Below are 27,666 nucleotides of genomic sequence, written 5' to 3'. Positions count from 1 at the left end.
AACTTGCACTTACAGATGTAGCAACCAACTGTAGTTACTGACAGTGGGTTTCTGAAGTGTTCCTGGGCCCATGTGGTGATATCCTTTACACACTGATGTCGCTTGTTAATGCAGTACAGCCTGAAGGATCGAAGGTCACAGGCTTAGCTGCTTACGTGCAGTGATTTCTCCAGATTCTCTGAACCCTTTGATGATATTACGGAGCGTAGATGGTGAAATCCCTGAATTCCTTGCAATAGCTGGTTGAGAAAGGTTTTTCTTAAACTGTTCAAGAATTTGCTCACGCATTTGTTGACAAAGTGGTGACCCTCGCCCCATCCTTGTTTGTGAATGACTGAGCATTTCATGGAATCTACTTTTATACCCAATCATGGCACCCACCTGTTCCCAAGTTGCCTGTTCACTTGTGGGATGTTCCAAATAAGTGTTTGATGAGCATTCCTCAACTTTATCAGTATTTATTGCCACCTTTCCCAACTTCTTTGTCACGTGTTGCTGGCATCAAATTCTAAAGTTAATGATTATTTGCAAAAAAAAAACCGTTTTATTCCGTTTATATTTACATCTAACACAATTTCCCAACTCATATGGAAACGGGGTTTGTATATACATAAATATATATATACCGTATATTACCAAATAGTAGCCCGGGCGTTTATTTCACAAAATGGGGTCAGACCCCGGGCGGCTATTAGGACATGGGCGGTTATTTGCACAAGGCTTTTATTTATTTTTGCACCAGCCTGCACCAGGCCATTATTTGGTTACAATGGTTAGTGTCCAGTATTTTTTTTCGTACTAAAAACTTTAAATGTAAAAGCTAATGTAAACACACAAACAAAAAAACAAGACTATCAAAAGACAAGAGATCAACAAGGCCTCAACATGACAGTAGTGCAACAATTGTCAAATAGAATACAAATACTAAAAATAAATAAACTTTTTAAATAAAGCAGCCTACCGGGAAAAATAAAATTATGGTACCAAGTACTCAAGTATAAAACCCACCATCAAAACAGAACAATAATACTGTCACTGTCCTTTGCCTTAATGCGGATCATTTTGCGGGACACACGGTGGTTCAGTCCACGAACGTGATGTATCCACTGACACAAATTAGCATCAAGCTCGTCGCTCACTTTCTTCCTACCTCCACCAGATAAGCGAGCCCGTTTTCCATCGATTGCCGACTGAAATTGTAGTTCTCCCTTTTTTTGTTTCCATTCTCGTACACGTTTTGGGTCAACGTTAAACTGCCTGGCCGCTGCCAAACCAGAATTCTGCTCCGCATACTTCACAACCGCTAGCTTGAACTTTAAGTCAAACTTTCTGTTCTTCCCCCTTAAAGTATTCCCGTCCATCAGTTGTGGTGTACCGGTATCCTGTTCATTCAACTCACTGCTGCTCTTACCGTAATGACCAGAATTATTGCACCTTTGCTTTTCCTTTTAGCTTATAAATTGGGTTTAATGAAGTCGATATGATTTTAATCTAAATTATGCAAATAACAGCCCATGGGTGGCTATTTGGACAGAGGCGTTTATTTCACAAAATGGGGTCAGACCCCGGGCGGCTATTAGGACATGGGCGGTTATTTGCACATATATTTGGTAATATACGGTACATATATATATATATATATCCTTTACATGAAGCTCTGTCTCCACTGCAGGTGCTGATACCCATCTCGCTCTTCGTGTCCATCGAGATCGTGAAGATCTGCCAGGTGTACTTCATCCACCAGGACGTGGATCTGTACGACGAGGAGACCGACTCGCAACTGCAGTGCAGGGCTCTCAACATCACCGAGGATCTGGGACAAATGCAGTACATCTTTTCCGACAAGACGGGCACGCTGACCGAAAACAAGATGGTGTTCCGACGCTGCAACGTGGCAGGTGTGGAGTACTCGCACGATGCCAACGGTGAGACAAGTTGGTGTACTATTGTGTACTTATTCCTTTTTTGACATATACACGGTAACTGTGTACATGCCCAATGTAATATTTGTCATATATCACATACAACAATATAACATTAGGGAGTGGGACAGGAGCAGACATTAGCAACACTAGCATATCTTTGTGAGCTACATGCTAGCATTACATTTTTTAGCAACATGCTAGGTTAGCAATACTAGCATAGTTCTGTGAGCTACATGCTAACATCATACTAAGTTACATGCTAACACGCTAAAATTACATTTTAACATCCTGCTCGTTTAGCGACACTAGCATAGCTTTGGGAACTACATGCTAACTTTACATTTTAACAACATGCTAGGTTAGCAACACTAGCATAGCTATGTCAGCTACATGCTAATATGAACCTAAATTACATGCTAACATGGTACAATTAAATTTTAACATCCTGCTTGGTTAGCGACACTAGCATAGCTATGTGAACTACATGCTTACATTACATTTGAACACCATGCTAAGTTAACAATACTAGCATAGTTGATCTACAAGCTAACATCATCTCCTAAGTTGCATGCTAACATGCTAACATGACATTTTAACATCCTGCTCGCTTAGCAACACTAGCATAGCTATGTGAACTACATGCTAACATTACATTTTAACATCATGCTAGGTTATCAACACTAGAATGACTATCTAAGCTACATGCTAACATTACATTTTACTCATCATGCTTGGTTAGCAACACTAGAATAGCTATGTGAGCTACATGCCAACATTACATTTCAACATCATGCTAGGTTAGCAACACTAGCATAGCTATGTGAGCTACATGCTAACGTCACATTTTAACATCATGTAGGTTAGCAACATTAGTATAGTTATGTGAGCTACATGCTAACATTTCATTTTAATACCATGCTTGGTTAACAACACAAGAATAGTTATGTGAGCTACATGCCAAAATTACATTTTAACATTATGCTAGGTTAGCAACACTACCATAGCGATGTGAGCTACATGCTAACATTACATTTTAACATCATGCTAGGTTAGCAACACTACCATAGCTATGTGAGCTACATGCTAACATTACATTTTAATATCATACTAGGTTAGCAACATTAGCATAGCTGTGTGAGCTACATGCCAACATTACATTTAACATCATGCTAGGTTAGCAACACTACCATAGCTATGCGAGCTACATGCTAACATTACATTTTAACATCATGCTAGGTTAGCAACATTAGCATAGCTATGTGAGCTACATGCTAGCATTACATTTTAACATCATGCTAGGTTAGCAACACTACCATAGCTATGTGAGTTACATGCTAACATTACATTTTAACATCATGCTAGGTTAGCAACATTAGCATAGCTATGTGAGCTACATGCCAACATTACATTTAACATCATGCTAGGTTAGCAACACTACCATAGCTATGCGAGCTACATGCTAACATTACATTTTAACATCATGCTAGGTTAGCAACACTACCATAGCTATGTGAGCTACATGTTAACATTACATTTTAACATCATGCTAGGTTAGCAACACTACCATAGCTATGCGAGCTACATGCTAACATTACATTTTAACATCATGCTAGGTTAGCAACATTAGCATAGCTAAGTGAGCTATATACCAACATTACATTTCAACATGCTAGGTTAGCAACACTAGCATAGTTATGTGAGATTCATGCTAACATTTCATTTTAATACCATACTGTGTTAGCAACACAATAATAGTTATGTGAGCTACATGCCAACATTACTTTGGAAGTCGCTTCCTAGCGGTCCCACTGTCAGACACGGCACAGGAGCCCAGCGTGCAGGTTTTAACAAAGTTTTAATGATAATGCTTTAACACAAGTTTTCGTGACCTTTCAGCCACGTCCGTATCCTCTCTCCCTCTCTGCTCCCGGCCACTAACTGTTAAAGACAACAGATGATTAGATTACCACATACCACCTGTGAAATCTAATCACCTGCCAGCTGTGTCTCGCCGTCAGCACTGCCACGCCCTTGTCTGACGGTGCTGTGTCCTCAGCACCATGGACAGAGGCGGTGACATTTGCTCCTGCAGGCAGGGCTGACAACATCTCCCCCCACAATTACATTTTAACATCATGCTAACATTACATTTCAACATCATTGTGTTTGTTGTCCAGCTCGGAGACTGGCCATGTACCAGGAGCTGGACTCGGAGGAGGACGAGTGCACGTCCCACGGCGGCACTCTGCCCCGGCGAGACAGCGCGGCGAGCCACCACAGCGTGCGGGTGGTGCTGCGCTCCCAGAGCACCAAGTCCCACCGCAGGACGGGCAGCAGGGCGGAGGCCAAGCGGGCCAGCATCCTGTCCAAACACACGGCCTTCAGCAGCCCCATGGTCCGTCCCCGGCCCCCACGTCCTGTCTCGCCTGATCCCGGCTTGACGACTGTCCCTGTGTCCCTTAGGAGAAGGACGTCACGCCCGACCCTCAGCTGCTGGACAAAGTCAATGAATGCGGCAGTCAGGTGGACCTCATGCGCTTCCACAGCCAGCCCGTGTCCCAGCTGCCCTCGGACCTCTCGGACATCCTGGATTTCTTCATGGCGCTCACCATCTGCAACACGGTGGTGGTGTCCTCGCCCGACCAGCCCCGCCACAAGGTAAGCAACCAGCATCAACAGTAGCCATTATTATTATTATTATTATTATTATGACCTGCTCAGTGGCCTCGTGGTTAAAGGGTCCGCCCTGAGATCGGTAGGTCGTGAGTTCAAACCGAGTCATACCAAAGACTATAAAAATGGGACCCATAACCTCCCTGCTTGGGACTCAGCATCAATTGGAATTGGGGTTTAAATCATCAAATGATTCCCGGGCGCGGCCACAGCTGCTGCTCACTGCTCCCCTGTGGGGATGGGTCAAATGCAGAGGATAATTTCACCGCACCTAGTGTGTGTGTGACAATCATAGGGATGATGCTCGAAACCGGTTTTCCCGGTTGTTCGATAAGAAAAGAACCGAGTCCTCGGACTCGAATCCCTTTTTGAGAACCGGTATCCGTTATCGAGACCACTATAGTAAAGAAAAAGAGTTGGTTCTTTATTCGAATCCCTGAGAACGAATCCCTTCCCACAGAAAATGCCCCGTGGGACGCAATGATTTGATTGTAGACTGTTACTGACACCTTGTGGCGATATGAAAATACTACGCGTCATTAGTTTGGGCACTTCCGGGTTGGCGAGTCAGTTCAGTTCATGAGACAATTGAGAAGTAGACAAGTTGTGTTAGCTCCTACAAGCCTAGGAAAAGATAAGTCCGTAAGTAAACTGTTTAACTTGTTTATATAACTCAATATTAAGGTGGAAAGTGTTTCAATTTGATAGTAAGACGTCTATTGAAAAGCGATTTTTGTGCACTGTTTCAATGGATGTTTTGAGTCGTGTATTTCCACCATCGAAATAGTTTCAACACTCAAGAAGTATTTGTTTGATGATAGTACTGTATATTTGTGTGAAGCTAATATTTACATATTGTGTATTACATTTCAGTATGTTATTTGAATCACATAGCTTATACATTTGTCATTGTGTGTATTTCAGTTTAAAAAAAAAAAAAAAATAACAATCCAGTGCAAGACAAAAGTAAAGATAGGAAAAGACAAAGCAATATTGACAACAATAAAGAGCCTAAATGGATTAATCTGCTTTGGAACTTTATTAGACGTCTTGAATTGTTTGTTAGCTGTCTGCCAAGCTGTATAACCTCAACACGTATAATGAGGGCTGAACAGGCAATATGCAATTATTGCCAGGCTTCGCTCTCATGTAAGGGAAGAAGAATTGTTGATTGATGACTGTGGTGTTTTTAGTGTCATAGTGTGTGTAGTTAGTATGTTCCAATAGCAGCAGAAGTGCACTTTTTGAAGAGCTGTATTATTTTCAGTTTTGTGCCCAAGGGACTGATTTTATTTAACACTATATTATTATTTATACACCTATAGTGATCACAGAGACAGGTTGTTTTTGTGTTACTGTATATATTTGTTTTTCTGAAAAATCCCACTTAATATACTTTGGGTAACAACAGTCAATATTTTTTAAATTTATTTTTAGGGGGGTGACAGTCAATATTTATTTATTTTATTTTATTTTTTTCTTATAAAATAAAAGTGAGCTTTTGTTAAAACAAATATTGTGTTTTTTCCATATACAACAACCTATCTAGAATCGATAAGAGAATCGATAAGGAATCGGTTCAATAAAAGGATTTGATAATGGGCTCGAACTCGATAATTTCTTATCAAACATCATCCCTAGACAATCATTGGCACTTTAACTTTATTAGTACTCATTCAGGCCGATACAAATATTACTTTACACTCAAAGTTTTGTCAACATGAATATTGTAGGTCAATAAACAGTTTACATTATTTTGTCGGAAAGGTGAGATAACTCCTGGTAATTTGACTGTCTTAGAATGGCCGAAGGTATATAGATGTGTGTGTCCAAGTTCAATCAATCAATCAATGTTTATTTACCGTATTTTTTGGACTATAAGTCGCAGTTTTTTTCATAGTTTGGCCGGGGGTGCGACTTATACTCAGGAGCGACTTATGTGTGAAATTATTAACACATTAGCGTAAAATATAAAATAATATTATTGATCTCATTCACGTAAGAGACTAGACGTATAAGATTTCATGGGATTTAGCGATTAGGAGTGACAGATTGTTTGGTAAACGTATAGCATGTTCTATATGTTAATAATAATAATAATAATAATAACTGGGATTTATATAGCGCTTTTCTAAGTACCCAAAGTCGCTTTACATGTAGAACCCATCATTCACACCTGGTGGTGGTAAGCTACTTTCATAGCCACAGCTGCCCTGGGGTAGACTGACGGAAGCGTGGCTGCAATTTGCGCCAACGGCCCCTCCGACCACCACCTATCATTCATCATTCAATTCACCGGTGTGAGTGGCACCGGGGGCAAAGGGTGAAGTGTCCCGCCCAAGGACACAACGGCAGCGATTTTTGGATGGTTAGAGGCGGGGAGCGAACCTGCAACCCTCAGGTTTCTGGCACGGTTGCTCTACCCACTACGCCATGCCGCCATGTTATAGTTATTTGAATGACTCTTACCATAATATGTTATGTTAACATACCAGGCACGTTCTCAGTTGGTTATTTATGCCTCATATAACGTACACTTATTCAGCCTGTTGTTCACTATTCTTTATTTATTTTAAATTGCCTTTCAAATGTCTATTCATGGTGTTGGGTTTTATCAAATAAATTTCCCCAGAAAATGTGACTTATACTCCAGTGCGACTTGTATATGTTTTTTTCCTTCTTTATTATGCATTTTCGGCCGGAGCGACTTATACTCCGGAGCGACTTATAGTCAGAAAAATACGGTATATAGCCCTAAATCACAAGTGTCTCAAAGGGCTGCACAAGCCACAACGACGTTCGCGGTTCAGCGCCCACATAAGGGCAAGGAAAAACTCACAACCGAGTGGGACGTCGATGAGAATGACTATGAGAAACCTTGGAGAGGACCGCAGATGTGGGTAATCCCCTCCCCCTTCTAGGGGAGACCGGATGCAATGGACGTCAAGTGGATCTAACATAATATTGTGAAAGTCCAGTCCATAGTGGATCTAACATAATACTGTGAGAGTCCAGTCCATAGTGGATCTAACATAATAGTGAGAGTCCAGTCCATAGTGGATCTAACATAATAGTGAGAGTCCAGTCCATAGTGGATCTAACATAATAGTGAGAGTCCAGTTCATAGTGGATCTAACATAATAGTGAGAGTCCAGTCCATAGTGGATCCAACATAATAGTGAGAGTCCAGTCCATAGTGGGTCTAACATAATAGTGAGACTCCAGTCCATAGTGGATCTAACATAATAGTGAGAGTCCAGTCCATAATGGATCTAACATAATAGTGAAAGTCCAGTCCATAGTGGGTCTAACATAATAGTGAGAGTCCAGTCCACAGTGGATCTAACATAATAGTGAGAGTCCAGTCCATAGTGGATCTAACATAATAGTGAGAGTCCAGTCCATAGTGGATCTAACATAATAGTGAGAGTCCAGTCCATAGTGGATCTAACATAATAGTGAGAGTCCAGTCCATAGTGGATCTAACATAATAGTGAGAGTCTAGTCCATAGTGGATCTAACATAATAGTGAGAGTCCAGTCCATAGTGGATCCAACATAATAGTGAGAGTCCAGTCCATAGTGGGTCTAACATAATAGTGAGACTCCAGTCCATAGTGGATCTAACATAATAGTGAGAGTCCAGTCCATAATGGATCTAACATAATAGTGAAAGTCCAGTCCATAGTGGGTCTAACATAATAGTGAGAATCCAGTCCATAGTGGATCTAACATAATAGTGAGAGTCCAGTCCATAGTGGATCTAACATAATAGTGAGAGTCCAGTCCATAGTGGATCCAACATAATAGTGAGAGTCCAGTCCATAGTGGATCTAACATAATAGTGAGAGTCCAGTCCATAGTGGATCTAACATAATAGTGAGAGTCTAGTCCATAGTGGATCTAACATAATAGTGAGAGTCCAGTCCATAGTGGATCTAACATAATAGTGAAAGTCCAACCACTGTGCCGCGGCCCACTAGTGTGCCATGAGATGCAGTCTGGTGTGCCGTGAGAGATGATCTAATTTCACCTAATTGGGTTAAAAACATTTGTTGGAAACCAGTCATTATAGTCTGCAAATTATGTGTTGTTGTTGAGTGTCGGTGCTGTCTAGAGCTCGGCAGAGTTACCGTGTAATACTCTTCCATATCAGTAGGTGGCAGCAGGTTGCTTAGTAAATGTCGGAAACAGCGGGAGGCAGTGTGCAGGTAAAAAGGTGTCTTATGCTTAAACCAAAAATAAACAAAAGGTGAGTGCCCCTAAGAAAAGTAATTGAAGCTCAGGGAAGGCTATGCAGAACTAAACTAAAACTGATCTGGCTACAAAGTAAACAAAAACAGAATGCTGGACGACAGCAAAGACTTACTGTGGAGCAGAGACGGCGTCCACAAAGTACATCCGAACATGACATGACAATCAACAATCCCCACAAAGAAGGATAAAAACAACTGAAATATTCTTGATTGCTAAAACAAAGTAGATGCGGGAAATATCGCTCACAGGAAGACATGAAACTGCTACAGGAAAATACCAACAAAAGAGAAAACGCCACCAAAATAAGAGCGCAAGACAAGAACTAAAACACCACACACAGGAAAACAGCAAAAAACTCCAAATAAGTCACGGCGTGATGTGACAGGTGGTGACACATACACCTACTTTGAGACAAGAGCTATATTGATGCATGCTTGGTTATGCTTTAAAGTCATATCCGACAATTGCGACGACTTTTTACTGTCAACCGAGTTCATGATTTCTGCTGGTGGTGTGCCTTTGAATTGTTTCAACGCAAAAAATGTGCCTTGGCTCAAAAAAGGTTGAAAAACACTGTTCTAATGGAATTATTACAATTTTGCAAGCTGGGTAACGTTTGCTGTGGTCTGGAACAACATGGCAAGGTTTTCTGTAGTCTGGAACAAAATGGTAACAATCGCTGTGGTCTGGAACAATATGGTAACGTTTGCTGTAGTCTGGAACAAAATGGTTACAATCGTTGTGGTCTGGAACAACATGGTAACGTTTGCTGTGGTCTGGAACAATATGGTAACGTTTGCTGTAGTCTGGAACAAAATAGTAACGATCGCTGTGGTCTGGAACAACATGGTAACGTTTGCTGTAGTCTGGAACAAAATGGTAACGATCGCTGTGGTCTGGAACAACGTGGTAACGTTTGCTGTGGTCTGGAACAACATGGCGCACAAACGACTATCATAAAATGCAGCTAATATTACATACAGACAATGTGTCATGAGACATGCAAATATAAATTAAACACACAGAGGACATAAGTAAAGGCCTACAAACGAGGCATAGTGATGCACTATGTACATAAAGCTAGCCTAAATAGCATGTTAGCATGGATTAGCTTGCAGTCATGCAGTGACCAAATATGCCTGATTAGCACTCCACACAAGTCAATAACATCAACAAAGCTCACCTTTTCTTTGACAAAAAGGATATAAAACAAACAAACAAAATCATAGTTAAAACGTATAATCGACGGATAGATCTGAAGTTGATCTAGTGACTTAAGTGGTAAAAGTGACTTATTTTTAATACTTTTTAGAGTGGGATTTTATTTATTTTTTTGACTGTCATTAGTAAAAAAAAAAACAATGTTGTTATGAATTATTGACCTATTCAAAGCTCCAATTACTTCACATCAAATATTACACTTGAGTGTAAAATATTGCATATTTTGTGTGTTTGCCATAAAAATCAAAGTTTTATTTGCCACAAAGGGCATAAAACAAACAAAATCTTAGTTAAAACTTATAATAGACGGATAGAACTGAAGTTGATCTAGTGACTTAAGTGGTAAAAGTTAAAAAAACAAAACAAAACTAAGACTTATTTTTAACCCTTTTAAGAGTGGGATTTTTGAAAGTTTTTTTTTAACTGTCATTAGTCAAAAAAAATAATGAATCAAAAACAATGTTATGAAATATTGATCTATTCAAGGCTTCAATTACTTCACATCAAATATTCCACTTTGAAACATTTTTTTGTGTAAAATATTGCATATTTTGTTTGTTTGCCATTAAAATCAAAGTTTTTTTTGCCAAAAAGAGCATAAAACAGACAAAATCATAGTTAAAACGTATAATCGACGGATAGATCTGAAGTTGATCTAGTGACTTAAGTGGTAAAATTGACTTATTTTTAACACTTTTAAGAGTGGGATTTTTTTTTTTTTTAACTGTCATTAGTCAAAAAATAATAATGAATTAAAATCAATGTTGTTATGAATTATTGACCTATTCAAAGCTCCAATTACTTCACATCAAATATTACACTTTGTGTAAAATATTGCATATTTTGTGTTTGCCATAAAAATCAAAGTTGTATTTGCCAAAAAGAGCATAAAACAGACAAAATCATAGTTAAAACTTATAATCGACGGATAGATCTGAAGTTGATCTCGTGACTTAAGTGGTAAAAGTAAAAAAATTAAATACATTAAGACCTATTTTTAACACTTTTAGAGTGTGATTTTATTTGTTTAACTGTCATTAGTCAAAAAATAATAATGAATTAAAATCAATGTTGTTATGAATTATTGACCTATTCAAAGCTCCAATTACTTCACATCAAATATTACACTTTGTGTAAAATATTGCATATTTTGTGTTTGCCATAAAAATCAAAGTTGTATTTGCCAAAAAGAGCATAAAACAGACAAAATCATAGTTAAAACTTATAATCGACGGATAGATCTGAAGTTGATCTAATGACAAGTGGTAAAAGTTAAAAAAAATAGAAAATTAAGACTTATTTATAACACTTTTGAGAGTGGGATTTTTTTTGTTTTTTTTAACTGTCATTAGTCAAGAAAAATAATGAATCAAAAACAATGTTATGAAATTTTGATCAAGGCTTCAATTACTTCACATCAAATATTTAGTGTGTTTGCCATAAAATTCTATGTTTTCTTTGACAAAAAGAGCATAAAACAAACAAAATCATAGTTAAAACATAAAATCGACATAAAGATCTGAAGTTGATCTAGTGACTTAAGTGGTAAAAGTGACTTATTTTTAATACTTTTTAGAGTGGGATTTTATTAATATTTTTAGTTATCATTAGTCAAAAAATAATAATGAATTAAAATCAATGTTGTTATGAATTATTGACCTATTCAAAGCTCCAATTACTTCACATCAAATATTACACTTTAGTTTTATTTGCCAAAAAGGGCATAAAACAAACAAAATCTTAGTTAAAACTTATAATCGACGGATAGAACTGAAGTTGATCTAGTGACTTAAATGGTAAAAGTAAAAAAAAAAATACAAAATTAAGACTTATTTTTAACACTTTTAAGAGTGGGATTTTTTAAAGTTTTTTTTAACTGTCATTAGTCAAAAAAAAACAATGAATCAAAAACGATGTTGTTATGAATTATTGACCCATTCAAAGCTCCAATTACTTCACATCAAATATTACACTTTAGTGTAAAATATTGCATATTTTGTGTGTTTGCCATAAAAATCTAAGTTTTATTTGCCAAAAATGGCATAAAACATACAACATCTTAGTTAAAACTTATAATCGACGGATAGAACTGCAGTTGATCTAGTGACTTAAGTGGTAAAAGTAAAAATATTAAATCAATTAAGACTTATTTTAAACACTTTTAAGAGTGGGATTTTTTTTTTTTTAACTGTCATTTGTCAAAAAAAATAATGAATCAAAAACAATGTTATGAAATATTGATCTATTCATGTCTTCAATTACTTCACATCAAATATTCCACTTTGAAATATTTTTTGTGTAAAATATTGTATATTTAGTGTGTTTGCCATAAAAATATATGTTTTCTTTGACAAAAAGAGCATAAAACAAATCATAGTTAAAACGTATAATCGACATAGATCTGAAGTTGATCTAGTGACTTAAGTGGTAAAAGTGACTTATTTTTAACACTTTTAAGAGTGGAATTTTATTTTATTTTTTTAAATGTCATTAGTCAAAAAATAATAATGAATTCAAATCAATGTTATTAATTATTGACCTATTCAAGGCTCCAATTACTTCACATCAAATATTACAGTTTTGTGTAAAATATTGCATATGTTGTGTGTTTGCCATAAAAATCAAAGTTTTATTTGCCAAAAAGAGCATAAAACGGACAAAATCATAGTAAAACTTATAATCGACGGATAGAACTGAAGTTGATCTGGTGACTTAAGTGGTAAAAGTAAAAAAAAAAAGAAAATCAAGACTTATTTTTAACACTTTTGAGAGTGGGATTTTTTTTTGTTTTTTTTAACTGTCATTAGTCAAAAAAAATAATGAAACAAAAACAATGTTATGAAATATTGATCAAGGCTTCAATTACTTCACATCAAATATTACACTATGAAACATTTTTTGTGTAAAATATTGCATATTTTGTGTGTTTGCCATAAAATCAAAGTTTTCTTTACCAAAAAGGGCATAAAACAAACCAAATCATAGTTAAAACATATAATCAACGGATAGAGCTGAAGTTGATCTAGTGACTTAAGTGGTAAAAGTGACTTATTTTTAATACTTTTTAGAGTGGGATTTTATTTATTTTTTTGACTGTCATTAGTAAAAAAAAACAATGTTGTTATGAATTATTGACCTATTCAAAGCTCCAATTACTTCACATCAAATATTACACTTGAGTGTAAAATATTGCATATTTTGTGTGTTTGCCATAAAAATCAAAGTTTTATTTGCCACAAAGGGCATAAAACAAACAAAATCTTAGTTAAAACTTATAATAGACGGATAGAACTGAAGTTGATCTAGTGACTTAAGTAGTAAAAGTTAAAAAAACAAAAACAAAACTAAGACTTATTTTTAACCCTTTTAAGAGTGGGATTTTTGAAAGTTTTTTTTTAACTGTCATTAGTCAAAAAAAATAATGAATCAAAAACAATGTTATGAAATATTGATCTATTCAAGGCTTCAATTACTTCACATCAAATATTCCACTTTGAAACATTTTTTTGTGTAAAATATTGCATATTTTGTTTGTTTGCCATTAAAATCAAAGTTTTTTTTGCCAAAAAGAGCATAAAACAGACAAAATCATAGTTAAAACGTATAATCGACGGATAGATCTGAAGTTGATCTAGTGACTTAAGTGGTAAAATTGACTTATTTTTAACACTTTTAAGAGTGGGATTTTTTTTTTTTTAACTGTCATTAGTCAAAAAATAATAATGAATTAAAATCAATGTTGTTATGAATTATTGACCTATTCAAAGCTCCAATTACTTCACATCAAATATTACACTTTGTGTAAAATATTGCATATTTTGTGTTTGCCATAAAAATCAAAGTTGTATTTGCCAAAAAGAGCATAAAACAGACAAAATCATAGTTAAAACTTATAATCGACGGATAGATCTGAAGTTGATCTCGTGACTTAAGTGGTAAAAGTAAAAAAATTAAATACATTAAGACCTATTTTTAACACTTTTAGAGTGTGATTTTATTTGTTTAACTGTCATTAGTCAAAAAATAGTAATGAATTAAAATCAATGTTGTGAATTATTGACATGTTCAAAGCTCCAATTACTACACATCAAATATTATACTTTGTGTAAAATATTGCATTTTTTGTGTGTTTGACATACAAATCTAAGTTTTCTTCGACAAAAAGGGCATAAAACAAACAAAATCATATTTAAAACTTATAAGCGACAGATAGAGCTGAAGTTGATCTAGTGACTTCAGTGGTAAAAGTAAAAAAAATAGAAAATCAAGACTTATTTTTAACACTTTTGAGAGTGGGATTTTTTTTGTTTTTTTTAACTGTCATTAGTCAAGAAAAATAATGAATCAAAAACAATGTTATGAAATTTTGATCAAGGCTTCAATTACTTCACATCAAATATATAGTGTGTTTGCCATAAAATTCTACGTTTTCTTTGACAAAAAGAGCATAAAACAAACAAAATCATAGTTAAAACGTATAATCGACATAAAGATCTGAAGTTGATCTAGTGACTTAAGTGGTAAAAGTGACTTATTTTTAATACTTTTTAGAGTGGGATTTTATTTATTTTTTTGACTGTCATTAGTAAAAAAAAAACAATGTTGTTATGAATTATTGACCTATTCAAAGCTCCAATTACTTCACATCAAATATTACACTTGAGTGTAAAATATTGCATATTTTGTGTGTTTGCCATAAAAATCAAAGTTTTATTTGCCACAAAGGGCATAAAACAAACAAAATCTTAGTTAAAACTTATAATAGACGGATAGAACTGAAGTTGATCTAGTGATTGATTGATTGAATTATTTATTTCAAACCTGCACAGTACAACACACACTTTTTTTTAAAAAACATTTTGGCAGGGACATTTATGCAAGGCTTGAAAAGGGGTTGGATGAAGCAAATGCTTATAATATCCCAACCCCTCTCACTCATTCCACATTTAACATAAACAATATAATACAAGAACAATACTATACAAACAAAAACAAGAAAAGCTCCTGTACACTAACAATACAATAGTACCACTGTTACTATAAAACAAGACAAGACGAGACAAAACACACACACACACACACACACACACACACACACACACACACACACACACACACACACACACACACACACACACACACACACACACACACACACAGGCCCAAACACTCTCTGACCATACACCTCTCTCCCATCGCTCTGTGCTGAGGGCATCACTCTCTTTCCTCCTCGTACTTCTTCAGTACTTCTTTTTTAAACAGTCTTTTAAATGTAATCATGTTAGAACAGGTTTTTAACTCGTCCCCTAAGTTGTTCCACAGACTGACTCCACGCACTGAAATGCACATTGATTTTAAAGTTGTTCTAAATTTAGGCAAATATAATTTGTTGTTTCCTCTTAGACTGTAACTATGATGAGCATCTCTATCCTGGAATAGGTTTTGTATATTGGATGGTAGAGAGTTTTGTGATGCCCTAAACATAATTTGAGCAGTTTTAAAATTGATCACATCGTGCAGTTTAAGTTGCTTTAACTCCATGAATAGTGGATTTGAATGATGTAAGTAGTGAACATTGGACACAATCCTAATGGCCTTTTTCTGCAGAGTGACTAAAGGCTGTAGATGGGATTCATAACAATTTCCCCAGACTTCAACACAATAGTTTAGATATGACATAATAAATGAATGATACAATAAAAGCAGAGCATTGGTGTTCAATAAATGACATGATCTCCTCATCATTCCAACACATTTAGCAACTTTTGTCCTCAGGTAATTTATATGAGGCTTCCATGATATATTTTCATCTATTACCACTCCTAAGAATGAATTTTGTTGAACATATTCTATTGGTGTATCATCAATAACAATCCTGATGGGTATTTCACTTTTGCGATTGCTAAAGAGCATGATTTTGGTCTTCTTTAAATTGAGAGACAATTTGTTGGTATTAAACCAAGTTTTTAACTTGATCATCTCCTCAGTTACAGAGGCCAGAAGTTGCTTAACGTCGTCACCTGCACATGTAATGGTTGTGTCGTCAGCAAAGAGGATGAACTTCAGCAGTGTTGATACTTTACATATTTCATTGATATACATTATAAATAGTGTGGGTCCCAGTATCGACCCCTGGGGGACTCCACAGGTTATGTTCATGAGTGTAGATTGATGTTGGTCGATCTGAACAATCTGCTGTCTCTCATTCAAGTAGCTCTTCAGCCATTTCCCTGCCACTCCCCTTATGCCATAGTTTTCCAGTTTGTTTACCAAAATCTGGTGATCAATGGTATCGAAAGCCTTTTGCAGGTCAATAAAAATTCCTAAAACAAATTTGTTTTTCTCGATACCATTAGTAATGTTCTCTATTAGATCACTTAAAGCTAATGAAGTTGACCTATTTTGTCGGAACCCATATTGACAATCAGATAATAATGTGTGTTTTTCAATGAAGCCACGAAGTCTATTATCAAATAATTTTTCCAAAATTTTTGACAACTGTGGCAGAAGGGAGACGGGCCGGTAATTTGTGAAGTGGTGTTTGTCTCCAGATTTGAAGATGGGGATGACTTTTGAGAGTTTCATTTGTGAAGGAAATTGTCCAAGTTGAAAAGATAAATTGCAGATGTATGTGAATGGTTTGATGATTTCTTCCGCTACATTCCGGACCGTCCTCATGTCGAGGTCATAAATGTCACGTGATGTTTTGTTCTTGCTTTTATGAATAATCTCTAAAACTTCCTTTTCGACAGTCGGAGTAAGGAACATCGAGTAAGGATTTTTTCCAATAAGTTCCATAGGCTGTACATCATTAATTGGGATTTTTTTTGCCAGCTCAGGCCCAACTTTAACAAAAAACATATTGAAGCCGTCAGCAATCATCTTCTTGTCACTTATGATTTGGTCGTTCTCAACAAAAAACTCTGGATAACAAGTGACTTAAGTAGTAAAAGTAAAAAAAAAAAAAAAGAAAACTAAGACTTATTTTTAACCCTTTTAAGAGTGGGATTTTTTAAAGTTTTTTTAACTGTCATTAGTCAAAAAAAATAATGAATCAAAAACAATGTTATGAAATATTGATCTATTCAAGGCTTCAATTACTTCACATCAAATATTCCACTTTGAAACATTTTTTTGTGTAAAATATTGCATATTTTGTTTGTTTGCCATAAAAATCAAAGTTTTATTTGCCAAAAAGAGCATAAAACAGACAAAATCATAGTTAAAACGTATAATCGACGGATAGATCTGAAGTTGATCTAGTGACATAAGTGGTAAAAGTAAAAAAATTAAATGAATTAAGACCTATTTTTAACACTTTTAGAGTGTGATTTTATTTGTTTAACTGTCATTAGTCAAAAAATAGTAATGAATTAAAATCATCCATCCCATCCATTTTCCACCGCTTATTCCCTTTTGGGGTCGCGGGGGGCGCTGGAGCCCATCTCAGCTGCACTCGGGCGGAAGGCGGGGCACACCCTGGACAAGTCGCCACCTCATCGCAGGGCCAACACAGATAGACAGACAACATTCACACTCACATTCACACACTAGGGCCAATTTAGTGTTGCCAATCAACCTATCCCCAGGTGCATGTCTTTGGAGTGAATTAAAATCGATGTTGTGAATTATTGACATATTCAAAGCTCCAATTACTTCACATCAAATATTATACATAATGTAAAATATTGCATTTTGTGTGTGTTTGCCATAAAAATCTAAGTTTTCTTCGACAAAAAGGGCATAAAACAAACAAAATCATATTTAAAACGTATAAGCGACAGATAGAGCTGAAGTTGATCTAATGACAAGTGGTAAAAGTAAAAAAAAATAGAAAATTAAGACTTATTTATAACACTTTTGAGAGTGGGATTTTTTTTGTTTTTTTTAACTGTCATTAGTCAAGAAAAATAATGAATCAAAAACAATGTTATGAAATTTTGATCAAGGCTTCAATTACTTCACATCAAATATTTAGTGTGTTTGCCATAAAATTCTATGTTTTCTTTGACAAAAAGAGCATAAAACAAACAAAATCATAGTTAAAACGTATAATCGACATAAAGATCTGAAGTTGATCTAGTGACTTAAGTGGTAAAAGTGACTTATTTTTAATACTTTTTAGAGTGGGATTTTATTAATTTTTTTAACTGTCATTAGTCAAAAAATAATAATGAATTAAAATCAATGTTATGAATTATTGACCTATTCAAAGCTCCAATTACTTCACATCAAATGTTACAGTTTTGTGTAAAATATTGCATATTTTGTGTGTTTGCCATAAAAATCAAAGTTTTATTTGCCTAAAAGAGCATAAAACAGACAAAATTATAGTTAAAAGTATAATCGACGGATAGATCTGAAGTTGATCTAGTGACTTAAGTGGTAAAAGTAAAAAAATTAAATACATTAAGACCTATTTTTAACACTTTTGGAGTGTGATTTTATTTGTTTAACTGTCATTAGTCAAAAAAAATAATGAAACAAAAACTGTTACGATCCGCTGCCCGGATCAGAGTTTGTTTATGTTTGTGTCACGTGTTTTCAGCACCTTGAGTTTAGTTTGTTTCTGTTGCCATGACGGCAGATTGTGCGCACCTGCCTCTGGTTAGTGTTCGGGACGCGCACCTGTTGCCCGGGCGCTAATCAGAGGGCTATTTAGTCTTTGCTCTGGCCTCACTCTGTCTGGCTTCGTAGTTTGTTCCCATACAACAGATAACGACAACTTTGATTCCCGCTAGCTTTTCACGCTATGCCATTTTGCCTGCTAGCTCCCACGCTAGTCCTTTTGTTTTTGCCTTTTGCTATTTGCACGTCTTTTGTTCGTTCCCCGTACGATTTATATTTTCAATAAATTATTTTCCTACCTGCAAGCTGTGTCCGAAGCCGTCTGCATCCTTGGGAGAACCACACCCGCATCACTATGCGACCACGTCGTTTCAAAAACAATGTTATGAAATATTGATCTATTCAAGGCTTCAATTACTTCACATCAAATATTACACTATGAAACATTTTTTGTGTAAAATATTGCATATTTTGTGTGTTTGCCATAAAATCAAAGTTTTCTTTGCCTAAAAGGGCATAAAACAAACAAAATCATAGTTAAAACGTATAATCGACATATAGACCTGAAGTTGATCTAGTGACTTAACTGATAAAAGTGACTTATTTTTAACACATTTATGAGTGGAATTTTATTTTATTTTTTTAACTGTCATTAGTCAAAAAATAATAATGAATTAAAATCAATGTTATGAATTATTGGATTGTGACAGGCAAAAGGTTCACTTCCCCTTTAAGATAAACCATAAAAGGATGTTGTATTTACTGACACACAAACCAAAGATGCGTTTTACTCGTCTACATTTTGAAAATCTTAAATTTTTGATGACAGTTGGTCAAAAAACAGTAAAATATTGTAAAAAAAATAAAAATTTGGTCAACATTATTCAGTTAGTTGCTCTCTGGGTGTTCTGAACTCCTGTTTCTAAAACGAAAGCCACTTGGTTTCCACCAGTGTGACGTCTCAATGTTACCGTCTTACTGTGCAGTCAAGATCGGGATGTGCTTTCCTATTTCCTTTTGTGGAGGGGGGCGTGGCCTGCAGGCCTGCAGCAGGACGCATACTTGCCAACCCCCCCGATTTTCCCGGGAGACTCCCGTATTTCAGTACCCCTCCCGAAAATCTTCCGGGGCAATCATTCTCCCGAATTTCTCCCGATTTCCAACAATATTTGGGGCGTGCCTTAAAGGCACTGCCTTTAGCGCCCTCTACAACCTGTCGTCACGTCCGCTTTCCCTCCATACAAACAGCGTGCCGGCCCAATCACATAATATATGCGGCTTTTACAAACATAAGCGAATGCAACCCATACTTGGTCAACAGCCATACAGGTCACACTGAGGGTGGCTGTATAAACAACTTTAACACTGTTAAAAATATGCGCCACACTGTGAACGCACACCAAACACATTTCGGGAGAACATCCGCACCGTAACACAACATAAACACAACAGAACAAATGCCCAGAACCCCTTGCAGCACTCATTTTTCCGGGACGCTACAATATTCACCCCCCGCTACCACGAAACCCTGCCCCCCACCTCAACCCCGCCCACTTCAACCCCGCCCCCATCTCACGAATTCGGAGGTCTCAAGGTTGGCAAGTATGGCGGAACGGGGTGTGCCAGGCCCGCCCTCGAAGTCAGCGACAGGCGATTAGATAACAAGGCCCACCTGGGCCATCTACGCACCTGTCGCTGACTTCGAGGCCGGTCCTGGCACACTCCGTTCCCGCTGCAGGCCCGCAGGCCACGCCCCCCTCCACACCTTTTTATAGTGCCTTTTCCTGAAATGACTTTCTTCGGCCTGCCCGTGGACTCCACCTGTTACTTTGGCGTGCACAACTGTTGGAAGACTGGAAAAAGGGCCAACTTTCTAACCGTGTGCTAATAATGCAAAAGTGCACACTTGTTCTTCCTGAGCACGCTCGGCTTCTCGCTACTCCGCCGCGGAGGAAATGAAAGCGGGCAGACTTTTGTTTGCTTCTGTTGTTATTGTTTTGCCAGGCTGCCCTTGAGGCTCAGTGACTGATTTATAACGTTTGAGATGTGCGAGCGTGATAATGCTCCATGCCAGGAGGCCGTTGGTGAGTCACTTGGCTCCACTATTGTACTACGCAAGAAGGTTGCCTTACCTCCTGAGAAAGGAGGTTTTAATCCAAATACTTACTCCCAGGTCGACCTAGGGCAGGGGTTGGCAAGACAAAATGTTGAAAGAGCCATATTGGAGCAAAAATACTAGAAAATAATCTGCCTGGAGACACCAAAAAAATTCAACACCTTATATAAGTGTTATAATGACGTAAGTGTCTATATTAGCCTACTATCAAAATGAATTTAAAAGTCTTACATCATGTGTTGTCTTCATTATAACACTTATATAAGACTTCTAAAGTCATTTTGATAGTAGGCTAATATAACTAATATAGACACTTAAATCATGTGTTGTCTTCATTATAACAATGACATGAGTGTCTACATTAGTTATATTAGCCTACTATCAAAATTACTTTAGAAGTCTTATATAAGTGTTCTAATGAAGGCAACATGTGATGTAAGTGTCTATATTAATTATATTAGCCTACTATCAAAAATACTTAAAAAGTCCTATATAAGTGTTATAGTGAAGGCAACATATGATGTAAGTGTCTATATTAATTGAATTAGCCTACTATCAAAAATACTTAAAAAGTCGTATATAAGTGTTATAGTGAAGGCAACATATGATGTGTCTATATTAGCTATATTAGCCTACTATCAAAATGACTTTATAAGTCGTATATAAGTGTTATAATGAAGGCAACACATGATGTAAGTGTCTATATTAGCTATATTAGCCTACCATCAAAATGACTTTAAAAGTCGTATATAAGTGTTATAATGAAGGCAACATATGATGTAAGTGTCTATATTAGCCTACTATCAAAATGACTTTAAAAGTCGTATATAAGTGTTATAATGAAGGCAACATATGATGTAAGTGTCTATATTAGCCTACTATCAAAATGACTTTAAAAGTCGTATATAAGTGTTATAATGAAGGCAACATATGATGTAAGTGTCTATACTAGTTATATTAGCCTACTATCAAAATTACTTTAAAAGTCTTATATAAGTGTTATAATGAAGACAACACATGATGTAAGTGTCTATACTAGTTATATTAGCCTACTATCAAAATGACTTTAAAAGTCGTATATAAGTGTTATAATGAAGGCAACATATGATGTAAGTGTCTATACTAGTTATATTAGCCTACTATCAAAATTACTTTAAAAGTCTTATATAAGTGTTATAATGAAGGCAACATATGATGTAAGTGTCTATACTAGTTATATTAGCCTACTATCAAAATTACTTTAAAAGTCTTATATAAGTGTTATAATGAAGGCAACATATGATGTAAGTGTCTATATTAGCCTACTATCAAAATGACTTTAAAAGTCGTATATAAGTGTTATAATGAAGGCAACATATGATGTAAGTGTCTATACTAGTTATATTAGCCTACTATCAAAATTACTTTAAAAGTCTTATATAAGTGTTATAATGAAGACAACACATGATGTAAATGTTTATATTAGCCTACTATCAAAATGATTTTAAAAGTTGTATATAAGTGTTATAACGAAGGCAACATATGATGTAAGTGTCTATGTTAGTTATATTAGCCTACTATCAAAATTACTTTAGAAGTCTTATATAAGTGTTATAATGAAGGCAACACATGATGTACAGTAAGTGTCTATATTAGTTATATTAGCCTACTATTAAAATTACCTTATAAGTCTTATATACAGTAAGTGTTATAATGAAGACAACAAATGATAAGTGTCTATTAGCCTACTATCAAAATGACTTTAAAAGTCGTATATAAGTGTTATAAAGAAGGCAACACATGATGTAAGTGTCTATATTAGTTATATTAGCCTACTATCAAAATTACTCTAGAAGTCTTATATAAGTGTTAAAATGAAGACAACACATGATGTAAGTGTCTATATTAGTTATATTAGCCTACTATCAAAATTACTTTAGAAGTCTTTTATAAGTGTTAAAATGAAGACAACACATGATGTAAGTGTCTATATTAGCCTACTATCAAAATGACTTTAAAAGTCGTATATAAGTATTATAATGAAGGCAACATATGATGTAAGTGTCTATATTAGCTATATTAGCCTACTATCAAAATTACTTTAGAAGTCTTATATACAGTAAGTGGTATAATAGAGACAACACATAATGTAAGTGTCTATAATAGCCTCCTATCAAAATGACTTTAAAAGCCGTATGTAAGTGTTATAATGAAGGCAACACATGATGTAAGTGTCTATATTAGTTATATTAGCCTACTATAAAAATGACTTTAGAAGTCTTATATAAGTGTTATAATGAAGACAACACATGATGTAAGTGTTTATATTAGCCTACTATCAAAATGACTTTAAAAGTCATATATAAGTGTTATAATGAAGACAACACATAATATAAGTGTCTATATTAGCTATTTTAGCCTACTATCGAAATGACTATAGAAGTCTTATATAAGTGTTATAATGAAGGCAACACATGATGTAAGTTTCTATATTAGCTATATTAGCCTACTATCAAAATGACTTTAAAAGTCTTATATAAGTGTTATAATGAAGACAACACATTATATAAGTGTCTATATTCGCTATATTAGCCTACTATCAAAATGACTATGTGTCGCAGGCTGACGCAAATGTTTGTTGACATAAATGTTGAAATGTAATATTTATTCTACACATTTTTACAACACTGGAAAACATTAGTAAGTAAGAGGGTGAGATAACTCCTGGAAATGACTGGCTCAGAATGGCCAAAGGTATAGATTTGTGTGTCCCAGTTAAAGAAAACGGCAGGCCGTCTTCTTCTAATGGTTTTATTACAATCTTTGCAAGTTGGGTAACATTTGCTGTGGTCTGGAACAACATGGCAACGTTTGTTGTGGTCTGGAACAAAATGGTAATGTTTGCTGTGGTCTGGAACAACATGGCGCGCAAACAACTATCAGAAATGCAGCCAATATTACATACAGATAATGTGTCATGAAACATGCAAATATAAATCAAATACACATAAGTAAAGGAAATTAAATGAGCTCTAATATACCTACAAATGAGGCATAAGGATGCAATATGTACATGTAGCTAGCATAAATAGCATGTTAGCATGGTAGCTTGCTGTCAAGCACTGACCAAATATGCCTGATTATCACTCCACACAAGTCAATAACATCAACGAAGCTCACCTTTGTGCATTCACGCACAGCATAAAACATTTGGTGGACAAAATGAGACAAAGAAGGAGTGGCATAAAACATGTCTTTCTGTGGCAGCGTCAGAGAAAGTTGTACACGTAATTATACTGTTGCGTCACAGTCCACACAACTGTGGTGAGTTCAAGGACTGCCGAAATTAGTAGGACAAAAGGGCGCTCGCCACATACTGTCATCAGTGAAGCATAAACACGGACATATTAAACAGTAGATTTTCTAACAATTAGGAAGGTTTGTGTCATCTTTGTCCTCCTACACAAACCATATTCAAAGAAAAAATATATCTTTCCTCCTTTTTCCATTTTCATAAATTTTTGAAAAAGCTTCATTGAGCCACTAAAAGTGCAAATTATTTTGGTCGAACATTCCGCAAAATTTCCCTTCAAAAGACACCCAGACGGGACTTTAGATGATACTGTTACCAGGTTTTGAGCAAATAAATGACCAGCATATAAGTAAAACATGTAAAAAATGCTAATTTATGACATTTTGTCCAAATATTAGGCTTTTTTAAAAGTGAATTTAAATTCTGCAAGCTAGTATTAACCTGTGATTAGTCGTGATTAAACCAAATTCAAAAGTGTGATTAATATGAATAAAAAAAGGTCACCATTACACAGCACTAGTATAAACACTTTGTAGGACCCAACAAACGACCAGACAACTTAATGGCAAAGACTACTTCCTGACTGCCGCAACACTAATTGAAATGAATGCAGACTTGCACATATATTATTAAAACATTTATTTGCTACTACATAAACACACAAAAGTACCAAAATATGGTACAGTTGGTTGAGTACTGATATCGATTACCAGGTACCGAGAATTGGTACTGTGTCGATTCAAGTGTGAAAGGTACCCATTCCTAGGGATCTCAGTCTTTAAAGAATTAAGACGTACAATTTTACCGTATTTTAGGGCGCCCAATTTTTACGCCTTAACAAAAATTAAGAAAAATATTTATTTAAAAATTACATTTTCATTCCTCCATCTTTTATCTAAAAAAAACTCTGCTTATGTCTTTAAAGACTGATATCCCTCAGGTTTGGCAACCGTTCAGCCTGGCCAACTTCCACGTTTTTCCCTCTGTACTTGCAGCATACCTCTCATGCGGTTGTTTTTGAGGTTTGGGTGTGTCTTTTGGCGTCCTTTCACCGAGATAGGAGCTAAACCAAGAAAACGAAGGTCTGACATACGGATATGTGATTTGATGATAAATCATTAAGTCACTTTTGCGAGGGCCGTCTCAGTAGAATGATTTGCCCTGAAGAGGTGAAACAAGATTGTTCGACGCGAAGTATTTATTAAACCATTTCTTTTGTGGGTTTTAGAGATAAAGGAGAGGTGCGACACCGGTCAGTAGTTCAAAAAGAGGTCAGAGTCGAGGTTTGGTCTTTTAAGCCCAGGATGAATAACCACTGTTTTTAATTGCTGTGGGAACAGTACTTGAGGAAAGTGATACATCAATAATATTTAGCACTGATGGTCCTAATATTGCAAACAGCTTCTTAATGAGTTTCCCAGGAAGCGGGTGGCATAGACATTATGTCTGTTTTGTCCCATTAACAAGTCATGAGAGTTACTCTAATGATACCCTCCTCAAAATAAGGGAGATTATTTTAGAGGGATTTTTTGGGGGGAAGATTTTAGAGATAAACGAGAGGTGCGCCACCGGTCAGTAGTTCAGGAAGAGGTCAGAGTCGAATTTAGGTCTTTTAAGCAGAGGGAAGAGAGATTTTGTATCGTTTTTTAATATAATTTTGAATTATTAATTCAATTGTAATCATCTTTGAGATATCAACATAGTCCAAAATGCTATCTCTTATGACCTTTTATTGCAAAATAACACTGCTATTCTTTTAACCGTAGAGTCACATTAGGCCAGTGTTTTTCAACCACTGTGAGATACAGTCTGGTGTGCCATGGGAGATGATCTAATTTCACCTATTTGGGGTAAAAAATATTTTTTGCAAGCCAGTAATTATAGTCTGTAAATGATGTGTTGTTGTTGAGTGTCGGTGCTGTGTAAAGCTCGGCAGAGTCCGTGTAATACTCTTCCATATCAGTAGGTGGCGGCCGGTAGCTAATTGCTTTGTAGATGTCGGAAACAGCGGGAGGCAGCGTGCAGGTAAAAATGTATTTAATGCTTAAACCAAAAATAAACAAAAGGTGAGTGCCCCTAAGAAAAAGGCATTGAAGCTTAGGGAAGGCTAAGCAGAGCGAAACTAAAACTGAACTGGCTACAAAGTAAACAAAAACAGAATGCTGGACGACAGCAAAGACTTACTGTGGAGCAAAGAGGGCGTCCACAATGTACTTCCGAACATGACATGACAATCAACAATGTCCCCACGAAGAAGGATAAAAACAAAGTAGATGCGGGAAATATCGCTCAAAGAAAGACATGAAACTGCTACAGGAAAATACCAAAAAGAGAGAAAAAGCCACCAAAATAGGAGTGCAAGACAAGAACTAAAACACTACACACAGGAAAATAGCAAAAAAAAAAGTCCAAATAAGTCACTGCAACTAACGATTATTTTGATAATCGATTAATCTGTTGATTATTACTTCGATTAATCGATTAATAATCGGATAAAAGAGACGAACTACATTTCTATCCTATCCAGTATTTAATTGAACAAAATCAGCATACTGGCACCATACTTATTTTGATAATTTTTTTCTCAGCTGTTTGTAAATGTTGCAGTTTATAAATAAAGGTTTATTTAAAAAAAAAAATGTTTTAAATAAAAAAACAATACAAATAAAAAAAGCCTCTGCGCATGGGCATAGCATAGATCCAACGAATTGATGACTAAATTAATCGGCAACTATTTTTCTAATCGATTAGTTGTTGCAGCCCTAGTGTGATGTGACAGGTGGTGACAGTACACCTACTTTGAGACAAGAGCTATATTGATGCATGTTTGGTTATGCTTTAAAGTCATATCCAACAATTGCAACAACAACTTTTTACTGTCAACTGAGTTTTGTTTTTAATGATTTCTGCTGGTGGTGAGCCAGCAGAAATCAACGCAAAAAATGTGCCTTGGCTCAAAAAAGGTTGAAAAATACTGCATTAGGCACCCTGTAGTTTAATTAATTTTAGTTTGAGTTTTTTTAGGTTCAGTTTATTTGGAACATGCACACAAGGTTACATTGGAATAAGGCTCTTGTTTACAAATTCACCATCCAACTTGTCGGAAAGGGAGTAGGAAGAAGCCATCAACAGCCGCGTCCTCTAATTAGCACCTTGACAGAAAATAATAATCTAAAATTACATGAGGAAGATGATATTTATGACTTCCACAAGATGGCAGCAGCAAGTTGAAGTATGAATGGTTGGTTCTGTTGCTTTAACAACTGAACCCGTTGCAAATAATCGTTAGAAGCGTCTTCGAATAGAAGAGAATCCAACTTTATTGCCATTTCACTTAAAAAGTGCAACAAAATTAGTTTTCAGGACACACCCGTCAAAGATCGGAGTGTACAATGTACAAACCCCGTTTCCATATGAGTTGGGAAATTGTGTTAGATGTAAATATAAACGGAATACAATGATTTGCAAATCCTTTTCAACCCATATTCAGTTGAATATGCTACAAAGACAACATATTTGATGTTCAAACTGATTAAAAAAAATTTTTTTTTGCAAATAATCATTAACTTTAGAATTTGATGCCAGCAACACGTGCCAAAGAAGTTGGGAAAGGTG

General features: G+C 35.8%; 1 protein-coding gene across 1 annotated transcript in view; it reads left to right on the top strand.

The window, feature by feature from the left end:
* The window catches only part of atp10a (ATPase phospholipid transporting 10A), a 192,738-nt gene that overhangs the window by 62,442 nt on the left and 102,630 nt on the right, over window positions 1–27,666 (top strand). Inside the window, exons 7-9 of the mRNA XM_061977588.2 lie at window positions 1,673–1,925; window positions 4,103–4,320; window positions 4,389–4,583. Coding sequence (XP_061833572.2) covers window positions 1,673–1,925; window positions 4,103–4,320; window positions 4,389–4,583 — 666 coding nt within the window. The remainder of the gene's footprint in view (window positions 1–1,672; window positions 1,926–4,102; window positions 4,321–4,388; window positions 4,584–27,666) is intronic.

Source organism: Nerophis lumbriciformis, linkage group LG18 (genome assembly GCF_033978685.3).
Source record: "Nerophis lumbriciformis linkage group LG18, RoL_Nlum_v2.1, whole genome shotgun sequence".
NCBI lineage: Eukaryota > Metazoa > Chordata > Actinopteri > Syngnathiformes > Syngnathidae > Nerophis > Nerophis lumbriciformis.
This window is presented reverse-complemented; position numbering and strand designations above follow the sequence as displayed.